The 13,603-nt window shown below is 40.2% G+C and overlaps 1 protein-coding gene across 1 annotated transcript in view; it reads left to right on the top strand.

Moving 5' to 3' along the window:
* The first annotated feature begins 526 nt into the window (after positions 1 to 526).
* The window catches only part of Tmed10 (transmembrane p24 trafficking protein 10), a 38,383-nt gene continuing 25,306 nt past the window's right edge, over positions 527 to 13,603 (top strand). The window contains exon 1 of the mRNA XM_046440838.2: positions 527 to 812. Coding sequence (XP_046296794.1) covers positions 588 to 812 — 225 coding nt within the window. The 5' untranslated portion in view covers positions 527 to 587. The remainder of the gene's footprint in view (positions 813 to 13,603) is intronic.

A 13,603-nucleotide genomic window follows, 5' to 3' on the forward strand; every position in this document is an offset into this window, starting at 1 on the left:
CTCACACTTATCTGGTGATCACTACACCTTCTTAGATTCTATCCTACATTCGTTCCTAGCCAAATGAAAACCTTTTGAAAAAATCTTTCCTCTCAAGTGCCTCAAGGTCCCAGCTGTCACCAGAGCATCAAGGAGCTGGGGGGTGGTGACAGCTCCATCCTCCGCCTCCTCCAGGCGCGCCCAGGGGGCGAGTGGGCGGGCTCAAGGAACGGCCTTGTGGCTGTTCCCTATTGGAGCTTGGTTGCTATGGTGTCGCCGACCTTAAAACAACTTCTTCCGGAGGTTAAAAGAGAATTACTTCCAGGTCTGCCCGTAGTTGCCATGGCCGACTTAGTTGTCACTAATCTCAATAAAAATAAAACCTTTGCAGTGGGCTTCTAGGAAATCTTATTTAACCATTTAAGCTCCTGATTATGACGTAGTATCACAGTGTTCCTCCCCTTTCAAAATATTTATTATATATTTTTCGATTATTGGCCAGTCTCCAAAATGGCGCCGATGGCATCTGTAGGTCAGAGGTGAGTCACGTGGCCCCTCCCGGTTCCGGCGTGATAGAGGCCCCGGGTGGCGAACAAGTCTCCGGCACCATGTCTGGTTTGTCTGGCCCTGTAGCCCAGCGTGGCCCCCGCCCGTTGGCGTTGCTGTTGGCGTTCCTGCTCGGACCCAGCTCGGTCCTCGCCATCTCTTTCCATCTGCCCGTTAACTCCCGCAAGTGTCTCCGCGAGGAGATCCACAAGGACCTGCTAGTGACCGGCGCCTACGAGATCGCCGACCAGTCTGGGGGCGCTGGCGGCCTGCGCATCCACCTCAAGGTGCGCCACTGGGCGGTGCGGGGCTGGAGGGGAACCGGAGGCTTGGGCGTGGGGAGGCTTAGTCCCGGTAGTTCGGCCAGCGGAGGCCGGAGTTGACCTGGCCTTCCCCCGAGCGCGAAGGTCGCGCGGTGGGGACCGCCCCCTCACCCCGCTCGTTGGCGTTCGCGGGGCGGGGCCGGCGGCCGAGTCGGGAACCCTGGGGAGGCCGACGAGGCCTTGGCGGACGTGGTGGCTCTCGAGCTTGGGCGACCTCGACTTTGGGTAGTTTTCAGGACCCTATACCTTTGGCTCTCAGGTACCTTGAGCCGTAGTTCCGTTCTGCAAAGAAGTCTGATGTCGGGGATCTGTGGGGATTGGCATCTTACCCACGGGAAAATACTGGAGACAATAAAGCTTACCGTGATTAATAAAACTTGTTATTTATTGAGCATCTGCTGTGTCACTGCCTGTGCTGCTCTGCGTACGTTACCATAAGTTAGTGTGCACATCACCTTGCGAAGCAGGTGGATTCTGTTAGCCCTGTTTTACAAAGGAGGAAACTGAGGCTCAAGTAGAATAAACCGGTGTTACAGATGGTATTGCTTCTTAGGTTGGTAGCCGAGTATATTGGGAAAGTGCTGCCATCTCCTCCCCTTGCTTTTAATCTATAAACCCTGGAATTTATTAAAGACCATTATTGATCACAAAATGGTGTTTTTCCTTTGATAATGCTGGATGCCCAGACTCAGCTAAATCTCAGCTGTGCTCCTGGGTGATGACAGCTACTTTCCACTTTGATCTCATTTTGCAGTAAGAGTGGCCTGTACTGAATTTTGAATCTTTAATGTAGTTCCATATCAGTCAGGATTTGATTGTGTTTTAAGTAATTTTGCTCATTCACAATAAAAACAGTGGCGGTTTCTTTTTGACAGAATGGGGCTTTTCTTGGACAAAAAAGAAAAAAAAAAAGTTTTTATTTTTTAACAGACCTTAAGCTATTGGAAGATACAGGATAATGTAATTTGTATTGTATTTGGGAGATATAAACTGTTTTCAGAACTATTGTTTTGTGACCCATCCTTTATTATTATTCTCTTTGGGTAGTAAACTTCTGTCTACCCAAGAAAGTAGTGATGGAGAAATTTTAGAGGCAAAAAGGGTTTTGGAGGTGGTGTTTCTGGCTCTTCAGAGGATACAGTTCATCAAATAAATTGAGCAGTGAAAGAGACCTTGCTGTCATCTCTGGTGTAACCTTCTATTTTTTTTTTATTTTTATGTTTTTACACCTCTTCAATGGCTTGCTATTGCTCATCAAATAATTTGAATTTTCCAATATGCTTTGTAGTGCTTTTCACTTTCTGTTTCTAAAGCTTTTTATATTGCCACTTCCCATGAAGCTACCCTGAACAGTACCCTAAACTCATTGTTTTGCTATCTTTATTGTAACTACTCATGTTTATGCCTTGTTTTCCTTATTTAACTGTTAGTATTCTGTGGCAGGGATTACTTTCATGTTCATGTTTTCCAGAGTGCTAAATACATTGCCTTGCTTTTAGTAAGCATTCAATAAAAACGACCATAGTACAGCCTTGTGGGAATTATGTCTGGATCTAAGACTGCAGAAGGGACCTCAGCAGCAGGACTTTGTGCATCTGCACACTAGCATTTCACCACCTCTCTAATGTGTCTGTTGTGTTCTGTGGCTACTAACCAGTTAAATTGGACTACTAGGGTCCAAAACCCAAATGTCAAGTAGATAATATAAAGGAAGGAATTGGGAGGAAGGAAGGAAGGAAGGAATTGGGAGGAAGGAAGGAAGGAAGGAAATCCAATAGCAGGGTGAAAAATGGAGAATAACAAGCACATGAGTGCTTTTGTCACATCATTTTTCAAAAGAATGCAGAAACCTAGATTTTGATATGAAACTTTTGATTTAAATGTCACCAACTAATTCAAGTTAGTTTTGGCTTTGGTTTGCTTCCAGTGCTACAGTCTAGTGAGTCTACATTTATACTTTTTTTTTTAATACAATATCTTTATTTTTTTATTTTTATGTGGTGCTGGGGATCAAACCCAGTGCCTCACAGGTGCTAAGCGAGCATTCTACCACCTGAGCCACAACCCCAACCCCTTACATTTATACTTCTTAACCAGATTCAGCAATTGTCAGGGTCCATACATATTTTATCTGCATTGCTTTCCCTTTATTATTTTATGTTAAATTACTTTATTTTTAGTTGTTGATAGATTTTTATTTTATTTATTGATACGTGGTGCTGAGTATCGAACCCAGTGCCTCACACATGCCGGGCAAGTGCGCTACCGCTGAGCTAAAACCTCAGCCCTTTATGTTAAATTATTTTAAAGTAAATCCCAGATATCATGGTATTTCAGTCCTGCATACTTCAGCATGAATCTCTTTGAAAATATGAACATAACCACAGTATTGTTATAATCACACCTTGCAAAATGAACATTGAAACTGGGCACAGTGGTGTGTGTTTATAATCCCAGATACTTGGGAGACAGGCAGAAGGAGTGCAATTTAGTTTGGAGCTAGCTTGGGCAACATAACAAGACCCTGTCTCTTCAAAAAGAACTGAGGCTGGGGCTGGAGTTGTGGCTCAGTGGCAGAGCATTTGCCTAGCATGTGTGAGGCACTGTTTCGATTCTCAGCACCACATAGCAATTAAAAAAAAAAAAAGGTCCATTGACAACTAAAAAAAAAAAAAAAAAGAACTGAGGCTGAGGAGGAGGATCACTTGAGTCCACAAGTTCAAGACCAGGCTGGACAGGTTGCTCATCGAATAATTTGAATTTTCCAAAATGAAAGTGAGAACCCTTTCTCAAAAAAAACACCTTTTTTTAAAAAATTTTTTTTGATGATTCCTTAATATTATCTAATACCTAGTACATAGTAACATTTTCCCACTTGTTTCAAAAAATATCTATTTAAAAAATTCCTTTGTAGCTCTGTGAGGTGGCAGCATGCCTGCAACACCAGCTACTTTCAAGGAAGGAGGATGGCAAGTTCGTGGCCAGCCTGGGCACCTTTGCAAGACTGTGTCTCAAAAAGGGCTGAGGATGTGGCTCAGTGATAAAGCACCCATGGATTCAATCCTTAGTACCAAAAAAGTGTCTCAGGTCACTTATCTAGAGTAGTCTACTTTTCCCCCACCTCTTTTTTAGGGGTAGGGGGAGTTACTAGGAATTGAACTCGGGCGCTTGACCCCAATGAGCCACATCCCCAGCCCTATTTTGTGAAACAGGGTCTCACTGAGTTGCCTAGTACTTTTGCTTTTGCTGAGGCTGGCTTTGAATTCTCAATCCTGCTTCAGCCTCCTGAGCCGCTGGGATTACAGGCGTGTGCCACACCAGGCTTTTTTTTTTTTTTTAATAGAGCTTATAGTTTTATTGTTGGGAGGCAGTTGTCCTTAAAGAATGTTCCACCTTTTGGATTTGTCTTGTTTTCTTCCTTGATGTATCATTTAACTAATCCAGCTCCCTATATTTCTTATAAAAATAATGTTATAAAGATGTAATCCCATTGTTTTTTTTCTTGGTAAGGGTACTTGTGGCTGGTGCTGTGTTTCTTGTGGCATTGCAATAGGAATACTCAGTACTTTTTGTGCCTCTTAGTGCTATAAAGACGATCAGTAGGTTGAGATGTGTTTAAGTGGCCTCCTGCACCACAGATTGCCACAGTATTAACAGACAATTATCTTAAGAGATCTGAAGTCAGAATTCCTAATATCAAGTTGTTAATAAGGCTGTGTTCCTTCTGGAGAATCACTTTCCTTGCCTTGTCCAGCTTCTTGAGGCCATCTATACATTCTTTGGCACTTGGTTCACCATGTCTCTTTCTTCAAAGCCATTAGCATAGTGTCTTTCCCTGTTCTGTCCCTCTCCTTTCCTTCTTTGAAGCCTCCCTCCCGTCCTCCTTCCCTCTTCCCCACTTCCATCATCCCATTTTCCCTGACTCTCCTGCCTTGCTCTTTCTCTTATAAGGACCCTCATGATAACCCCCCATCTCAAAACCCTTAATTTAATCATATCTGCAAAATCTGGTTTCATATAAAATAATATTTTCACAGGTTCTGGAGGTTAGGATGTCAGCATCTTGGAGGGGATCATTTTTCTGCCTGTCTAGGTGGTAACAGCTTGAAGCCTCCATTGTAAAGTTTTTTTTTTTTTGGGGGGGGGAGCAGTACTGGGGATTGAACTCAGGGGATCTCAACCACTGAGCCACACCCCAAGCCCTATTTTGTATTTCATTTAGAGACAGGGTTTCACTGAGTTGCTTAGGGCCTAGCTTTTGCTGAGGCTGGCTTTTGTTATCTTCCTGCCTCAGCTTCCGGAGCTGCTGGGATTACAGGCGTGTACCACTATGAGTTTGCTATTAATCTTTCACTTAGGAATCCATTGGTGACTAGTATGAATCTATTCATTAAGGTTGTGAAATGATGATTTTCTAATTCTGATATTTCTAAGGAATTCATGAAGTAAGACCATTTGATTATCTACATATGGTTTAAAACATTTTCACTCGTAATTTCCAGTGTGAGTGTGAATCAATAAGGGATTTGGGTTTGTTTTCTTACCTTTTTTTTTTTAAAGTATTTTACTGATCTCTCTTTATTGTTTCGATTTTTAGAGTCTATGTTTTATTCAGTTTGCATCTGTAAAAAAAAATTGTTCCTTTAGCCCCTTCATATTGGCTTCTGTATCCTTTTGATACAATCCTATTAGTTTTGATAACTTCTTCATTTTCTGGCACCACAAGATGTCCTATGGTTATCTTTTTTTGTTTGGTTATACTGGGGATTGAACCCAGGGCCTGACGCATGCTAGGCAAAGACTCTACCACTTAGCCATATCCCTTTTAGATTTTATTCTGAGACAGGGTCTCACTAAGTTACCCCTTGAACTTGGGATCCTCCTGCCTCAGCCTCTTGGTAGCTGGGATTACAGGCATTTACCACCACCACACCCAGCCCCTAGACTTATCTTACATTTATCATCCCCAGACCTTAGAAGAGCTATTGTTCCCTCAGTGAGTCCTGGTTCTTTTTTATAGGAAATGGTATTTAGAGACCACAGACTGGATGTCATTTTAAAGATTGTAATATATTGTGCAGCCTGGGCAACTTAGACCCTATCTAAAGATAAAAAATAAAAAGAGCTCAGGATGTAGCTCAATGGCAGAGTACTTACCTGGCATGCAGCCCCTTAGCACAGTTTGTGATCATTTCATGTATCTGTTCACTTCTGCTTTTTCTTCTATTTTGATCTCTGCTGGCTCAGACTCTGCCTCAAGGATTTTCTCAGTGCATCATTGAGGGTTCAGACATGTAATACCTGAGCAGAGGAGTTCCTTTTTATATGCCAGGCCATGTTCTAGGTCTGAGCCTGTGGATTGTCTACTCTTTGGTCACATGTGCAAAGCAGCTGTGGTTTGAGTTGAGGTAGCAGAAAGGAGAACTTCCTATAGTGCTAACCCCAACTATCTGAAATTGTCATTTGGTGGTTGGTTGCTCCAAATGAGGCAGTCTCTTAGAGGATATCTGTGAATATAGGACTGGGTTTACCTGACCAACTCATATTTTTCCTGCACCTATGTTATCATATCCATGTTGCTTCTTTGTTTACCCATCTCTTCAGATAGACTAAAAGTTCCTTAAGGGGAGACTTTATCCCATCCCGGCTGTGTATGTATCTAATACCAGGGCCTTCCACACAGTAGAACCTCAGCAAAAGGAATGAGGCATTGTCCTTGCATCAGCTCTCATCTTTCCTCTTTCTCTTCTCTTTTCTCTACTCTTTGTCATGACTGTGGTCATATTGAACACCTTGCAGTTCTTTGAATATAGTGTTGTTTTAACCTGAATCAGCTTTTGCTTTTTTGTACCTCTATGTGCTTCCATTACATCCTGTTTGATGTGTCACTCTTTATGTAGTGTGGTCCTTACATGTTGAGCTCCTTAATGTCTTATCTGTCATTGTGTCTTCAGTTTAATATATATATATATATATTGTTGTACAACTAGTTAAATATTGGTTGGGTTTTTATGGAGGAGGGGGTACTGGGGATTGAACCCAGGGTCTTCTGCAGGCTAGGCAAGTACTTTGCCATTGAGCTGCATCCTGAGCTCTTTTTATTTTTTTATCTTGAGATAGGGTCTCTCTAAGTTGCCCAGGCTGGTCTTTTCACGTCTGAAAGTACCATAATGGGTCCTGCACAATAGAAAACCCATTTATCTCAGTCCTCTACAATTATATGAGCTCTGTCATCCCTACCTTACACATAAAGGTTGTTTTCCTCTATTGAATAAAATTTGAATTGCTCATCTGACATAGGTCATTGAAGTGACCAGATACTAAATTTTATAAATTTGTATTCTGCCAATATGAAATATTTTAATGATAAAAATTTTAAGCATCATTGTTTCAATTCTCAGCACCACATAGCAATTAATATTGGGGATATAACTCAGTTGGTAGAGTGCTTGCCTCGCATGCACATGGCCCTGGGTTCAGTCCCTAGCACAATACACACAAAAAATGTAAACATGTTTTAAATGTGATTCTTCCATTTATTCACAACTATTTATTTAATATTTAGTACATGTCTGACCTGGTGGGGATTAGGAATGAATGAGGACAAGGTACTTGAGCTCTAATGGGGAGCAAAGACAAAAAAGTTCTAAAAAGGAAAGGGAAGGGGGAAAAAAAAAAAAAACCTCAGTTAGTGAAAGGTACTATAATGAAAAGCCAGGTGGCTGGGGTAGCAGTGATTGACGAGGTGAAGAGTATTTGAGTAGTTAGGGAGGTCCTCTGGACACAGATACAAATGATGGGAGGGCCTCTGCTGCAGAGATTACTGCTTCAGGCCTATCAGAGATGCATTTCATATTGAGATTTCTGGTTGTGTCTACCCCATGCCTCTCTTCCTCATTCTTTTTATAAATTGAGGCTAAGTTAGGCTCAATAGTATTTGATTTTGTTGTATAAAATTGAAGCAAGAAGTATCACCTCGTCATTTATCATTAATATGGAAATTACCCCATTACTTCAGGTAGATAACAAAAGCTTGTAGGAATTCAAAATCAGCTCTCTTAATTTTGAATTTAAAATTACATTTTCGTTGTGCGCAGTGGCACATGTCTGTAATCCCAGCAGTTTGGGTGGCTGGGGCAGGAGGATCACAAGTTCAAAGCCAGCCTCAGCAATTTATCAAGGCCTTAAAGCAACTTAGACCTTACCTCTAAATGAAATATAAGAAGGGCTGGGGATGTGGTTCAGTGATTAAGTGCCTCTCGGTTCAATCCCTGGTACCAAAATATCAAAACCAAAAAACTTTATTTTCATTAGGACTAGGTGATACCATAATAGTAGGATCCACCACTACTGTTTATTATTTAAAATCCTGATTAATAGTGGAAATTGGGGATGAGTTAATTTTAGGGCCTGACACAAGTTGTTGCCTAAGGGTGATTTATACTTTGGAAATAGATTGCAGAAAAAGAAAAAGTTGCGAAGAGTTGTAGTCATTACTATAAAGGAAAGAAGAGGTTGATGGTAATAATTTAAATCATTTATAAACACATTTCATCTTCCAAATCTAATCAGTCTAACTTTTTTTTCTCTCGTCATTTTCGAAAGTGCTGACAATTCTTTGTCTAAATAAGAATTTTTAAATATGGATATTATGCCCAGTTACGGTTTTGTCTTAGTCCTTCCCAGTGAGCTTAAAGAAAGACAAACAGGGACTGGGGTTGTGGCTCAGCGATAGCGTGCTTCCCTAGTGCTTGTGAGGCACTGGGTTTGATCTTCAGCATCACATAAAAAAATAAAAATATTTTTTTTAAAAGACAAACAGATCATTTGAAGAAATCAACCTCGAGTCATATGCCTACTCACAGTCTCAGACTAAAAATTATCAAGAAGCAACCTAGCAGTTGGGAAGCCATAGTTTATGATCCCCCCCCAAAAAAAGATATATGGAAAGATACTACATATATTATAGTTTTTAGATTTGGGGGATGATTATATTTCAGTTTATTATTACTCAGTATCTACCAAGGGCTTTTCTGTATTGAAGATGAGACAAAATGGGATGCTTGTTGCTCATTTCTCAAAAGTAGCTATCCTTGGGCCAGGTGCATTGGTACCTACCTGTAATCCCAGTGACTGGGGAGCTGAGGCAGGAGGATCACAAGCTGCTCCTGCAATTTAGCAAGATCCTGTCTCAAAAAAGAAAGAAAAAAATGGCTGGGGATGTCACTTCATGATAGAGTGCCCCTGGTTTAATCTCACCCTCCTACACACCCCCCATCCATGTAGATATCTTTTTTCTTTTCTTTTTTTTTTTTTAATCAATGAGGACCCTTACTCAGGCTGATCTCTTTCTACTGGGAAAAGTACAATCTTTTAAAATTTATATGTAATGTGGCTATTGTCCAGTTAATTAGAAATAGATGGTTCAGTGAAAAAGGTTAATTGGTACTTAACATTTTATTTTGTTAAAATCTAGGGGTAGGGGCTGGGGATGCGGTTCAAGCCGTAGTGCGCTCGCCTGGCATGCGTGCGGCCCGGGTTCGATCCTCAGCACCACATACAAACAAAGATGTTGTTGTCTGCTGAAAAATAAATATTTTTTTAAAAATCCTTTAAAAAAATCTAGGGGTATTTTGTTTGTTTTTTGTCTTATGTGAAAAATTTCTAGTTTTAACTGGGTAGTGGTACAAGTCTATAATTTCAGTTGAGGCAAGAGGATGGCAAGTTAGAGGCCAGTCTGGGCAGTTGTGAGACTCGGTCTCAAGCAAATTCTGGATTTTAATTAAAACCTGACCCTGTATTTCCTTCTCTGTAAAAGTTAAAGGATTTTTATTTCATTTAAAGTTTATTCAATAAATAATTGTCCACACATCTCCCTGTTTTGAATTGATCTAGAGAAGGACACTATTTACAGTTTGAAATTGCTATATTATATCTTCATGGTAACGTCTGAAGACTCGGTCTAATTTCTAGGAAGTGAGACAGACTTATAAAGGTAACCTAGAGGGGTGCAGTGACTTATGCTGTTTCTGGTGTGAATTGCTGACTGGTGGTTGATAAGCTAGTGCCCCCATATTCATAATGCAGCCTGGCAACTGGGACAGTAGAGCCCTCTGTGAAATCAGCCAGCTGGCCTCAGATCAGAATTTGGACTCCCAAACAAGACTCCAGCTTGAGGGAGGTTGATGTCATCTGCTTTATCCTGTGCCCCCAACCTCATTGTTCAATATAATGTGTGGGAAGTCAAGGGACTAGTTGTTAAGAAAGAACAAGGCTTTGTTTGTGCCTAAAAGGGTCATGCTGGAGGTTTTTACCGTAAATAACTTTGGAACAGTATGAAAAAAAACATTTGATCTGGCTTCACCCCCACAGTAGTGTTGTTACGGCAGCAACTGGTTTTTCCTTCTCGTTCCTTCCCTTCCCCCTCCTCTTTCTTTCCATTTCTTCCCTGCTAGCCTCCCTGCTTCTCAGTCAAGCATGACGTATTGCCTGTGTTAAGTTAATGTAGCAAATGCTGATGGAAGCAGGAAGAGAGCATCTATCCATTATCTCACCAGTGCCTGGAAATTTTCCATTTCTGGTTCTCCACACTTGTACAAAAAGCTTCCCAGCCTCTTTGATCATATTTTAGCTTAAGCAATACTTCTGTGCTGTGCTATGTCATTACTGAATTGTGTTAGAAATCTGAAAGAACTTGATGTTTCTAAACTCTGCTTGTAGCTTTCATAAATTTGACTTTATTCTGGGTAAAATCTAGATGTGATCCTTTGATTTCAGGAAGGCAGTTGATAGACTTTGTACTTGCTGTTGATTGAAAGATCAGGATAAATTCATTTTATGCCCATTAAACATAATGGCTAGGTCATCAGAGTTGTCCATGTTCTTCATTTTTGAGATACAGTCACGACTTATGGTAGCCCTTTTGTTTTAATTAATTAATTAATTAATTTTTTGCAGTGCTAGGCATAGAATCTAGGGCCTCATGAATGCTAGGCAAGTGTTCTGCTATTGAGTTATCTGCCCCAATCCCTGTGGTAGTCTTTAGAAAGTCTTATTTCTGATATTATTTTCCCAGTCTAAAGCTAAAGCCTTGTCAATAAATTGGTATTCTTTCTGTTTTTCTATATCTTAGGTAATAGACCTGTTGAATCAAGACTTACTCATGAACTCTCACCAAATGAAGCATATACTCTGCCGCAGTCTGGCTGGGCACACAATCACGAGCCACCACACAGCTTGTAGATTCAAACAGCAACTCTTTATTCCCGAACTCACACCAGCCGTCTACAATCACGTTCTGGGGAAATCCACGTTCTCTGCCCAAATCCACCTTCTCTCCCAAATTCACCTCCACTGGGCTTCTATCTCCAAAATATACTGTCTGAATCCCGTGAGAACTCAAGGGGAACTCAGGCAGCAGGATACGCCCTATTCCCAGCAGGAATAATCTTAAACCTTAAACCTGGAACCTAAACTGGGAACGCCCTAAACAAGATTATCTTAAAACCGGGAACACCCTAATCTGCCTTGGTCCTTGAGCAAGGTTAAGTACATTCAATGTCACTGCAACATGGGGTACGCTGGCAAGGAAATTGTCATACTTACTTGGCTAATGGCTCCCAGCAATACTCTACAATCCTGATCATTACATATGCCTACACAGTCCTCCCTCATGTCTCTGTTGGATCCTTATGTGGTTATTATTTATCAGATTAAAAACCATATCCAGGGAATGCTGGAGACATCTTAGAGTCTTTATAGTAATCCTTTTTGTCAGATGAAAGGATTAAATACCTGTTCTGTTAGGCATTTTGTATTCCTTCAGTTTCTGAATCTTGATGCTGCTTCCTTGAGAATTTACCTATTTCTGTTTTTCTGTTTCCATGCAGTAACCATTCAGGCTGTAATTATCCCTGGGTTTGATCAATACAGCATACTTTTATCTAGTTTACTATCTATTAGTAATGTTAGGTTGAAAGTATGCTTAAGGATCTAAATGTTTTATAGAGTTCTGAATTATCACTAATGATTATAATAGCAATAATGCTAGCAGTTACTTTAATAATAGTAACATTTTACTGAGTGCTTGTTATGTGATTGACACTGTTCTAGGCACTTCACTGTATTGCATTTAATAATCCTCACAGTAACCTTATGGAGTATGTATAGCAATTTTGTTCTTATTTTGCAAATGAGGCACAGAGATTAAGGAACAGGCTCAAGACTTTACATCTAGTAAATGGCAAACTGTGATTGGAGCACAGACTCTAGAACCATCCATCTTATTTACTCTTCTATACTGTCTGTCAAAGAGAGAAGGCTATGTGTTTTTGTTTCAGTGCATTTTTATTCCATATCAGTGTTTCTAATTTGTCAGGAACTACAAGGTTGATGGTTATTTTTAAAATAGTTGTATACTTAGTGTTATTCCACAGACTGATCATAACCTGAAAAAGACAGAATGCAGGTTGGAGCCATTTGAAGGAAATTATCTTCATGTTTCTTCCAGCTTAAAACTGACCGGTCTGGGGATGTGGCTTAAGCGGTAGCGCGCTCTCCTGGCATGCGTGCGGCCCGGGTTTGATCCTCAGCACCACATACAAACAAAGATGTTGTGTCCGCCGATAACTAAAAAAATAAATAAATATTAAAATTCTCTCTCTCTCTCTTTAAAAAAAAAAAAACAAAAAAATAAACAACAACAAAAAAAAACTGATTGACCTCTGCAGCTCCCAGCAAAAACTTTGTTGTTTGGGGGATCTTTTAAAGTGAATCAGGGGAACATATTCTTGGAGTAATGGGGTATGGTGCTGACTCAGCAAATGAAAGCTATGTGTGCCTTGTGCCAATAGGAAGACACAGACTTGCCACCTCTCCTTTGGTTCATGTGTTATTTTATTTATTTAGGTACCAGAGATTGAACCCGGGGCACTCTACCACTGAGCTATATCCCCAGTTTTTACTTTTTTCATGTCCTGCCTCAGCCTCCTAAATCACTGGAATTACAGGCATGTGCCATTGCACGGGGCTTGTGTGTCATTTTATGAGAGTAGGCAAAGACTAGTCAATGAACTATTTGTATATACTTCATGAAAAGTATGTAAAAATGCTTGTTTGCTTGCTTAGCTCTAAGTAGACTAAATTTGAGACTCTAGAGGTATGTGCATATGTATTTGTGTTTGACTTAATCTGTCTGGATATTTTGTTTGCTCATTTTTGTTTTTGGTACCAGGGATTGAACCAGAAGCACTTGATAAACTGAAGCACAGCCACAGACCTTTTTATTTTTTATATAAGACAGGGTCTTGCTAAGTTGCTTAGTGCCTCGCTAAATTACTGAGGCTGGCCTGGAACTTGCTATCATCCTGTCTTAGCTTTCCATATTGCTGGGATCATAGGCCTGTGCCACCACACCCAGCTCCTTGGATATATTTTTGAAGTTTTATTTTAAAATGATTTGATATTTACAGAAAAATAGTGAAAATAATATGGTTCCTATTTACCCTGTACCCAATATCCTGTCACTAATTCTCACATTAGCATTGTATATCTGTCAAGGTAAATGAACCAATATTGTTTCATTATTACTAACTAAATTCCTTAATTCAGATTTCCATAGACTGGGGTTTTTTTTTTTTTTAAGTGTTTTTCGGTTCCAGGATCCCATCTTGGATATATTATTATTATTATTATTATTATTATTATTTTTTTTTTAGAGAGAGAGAGAGATTTTTTTTTTTAATATTTATTTTTTA

Source organism: Marmota monax, unplaced genomic scaffold (assembly GCF_021218885.2).
Source record: "Marmota monax isolate L192 unplaced genomic scaffold, Marmota_monax_Labrador192_F-V1.1 WCK01_AAM20220418_F8-fsc00017, whole genome shotgun sequence".
NCBI lineage: Eukaryota > Metazoa > Chordata > Mammalia > Rodentia > Sciuridae > Marmota > Marmota monax.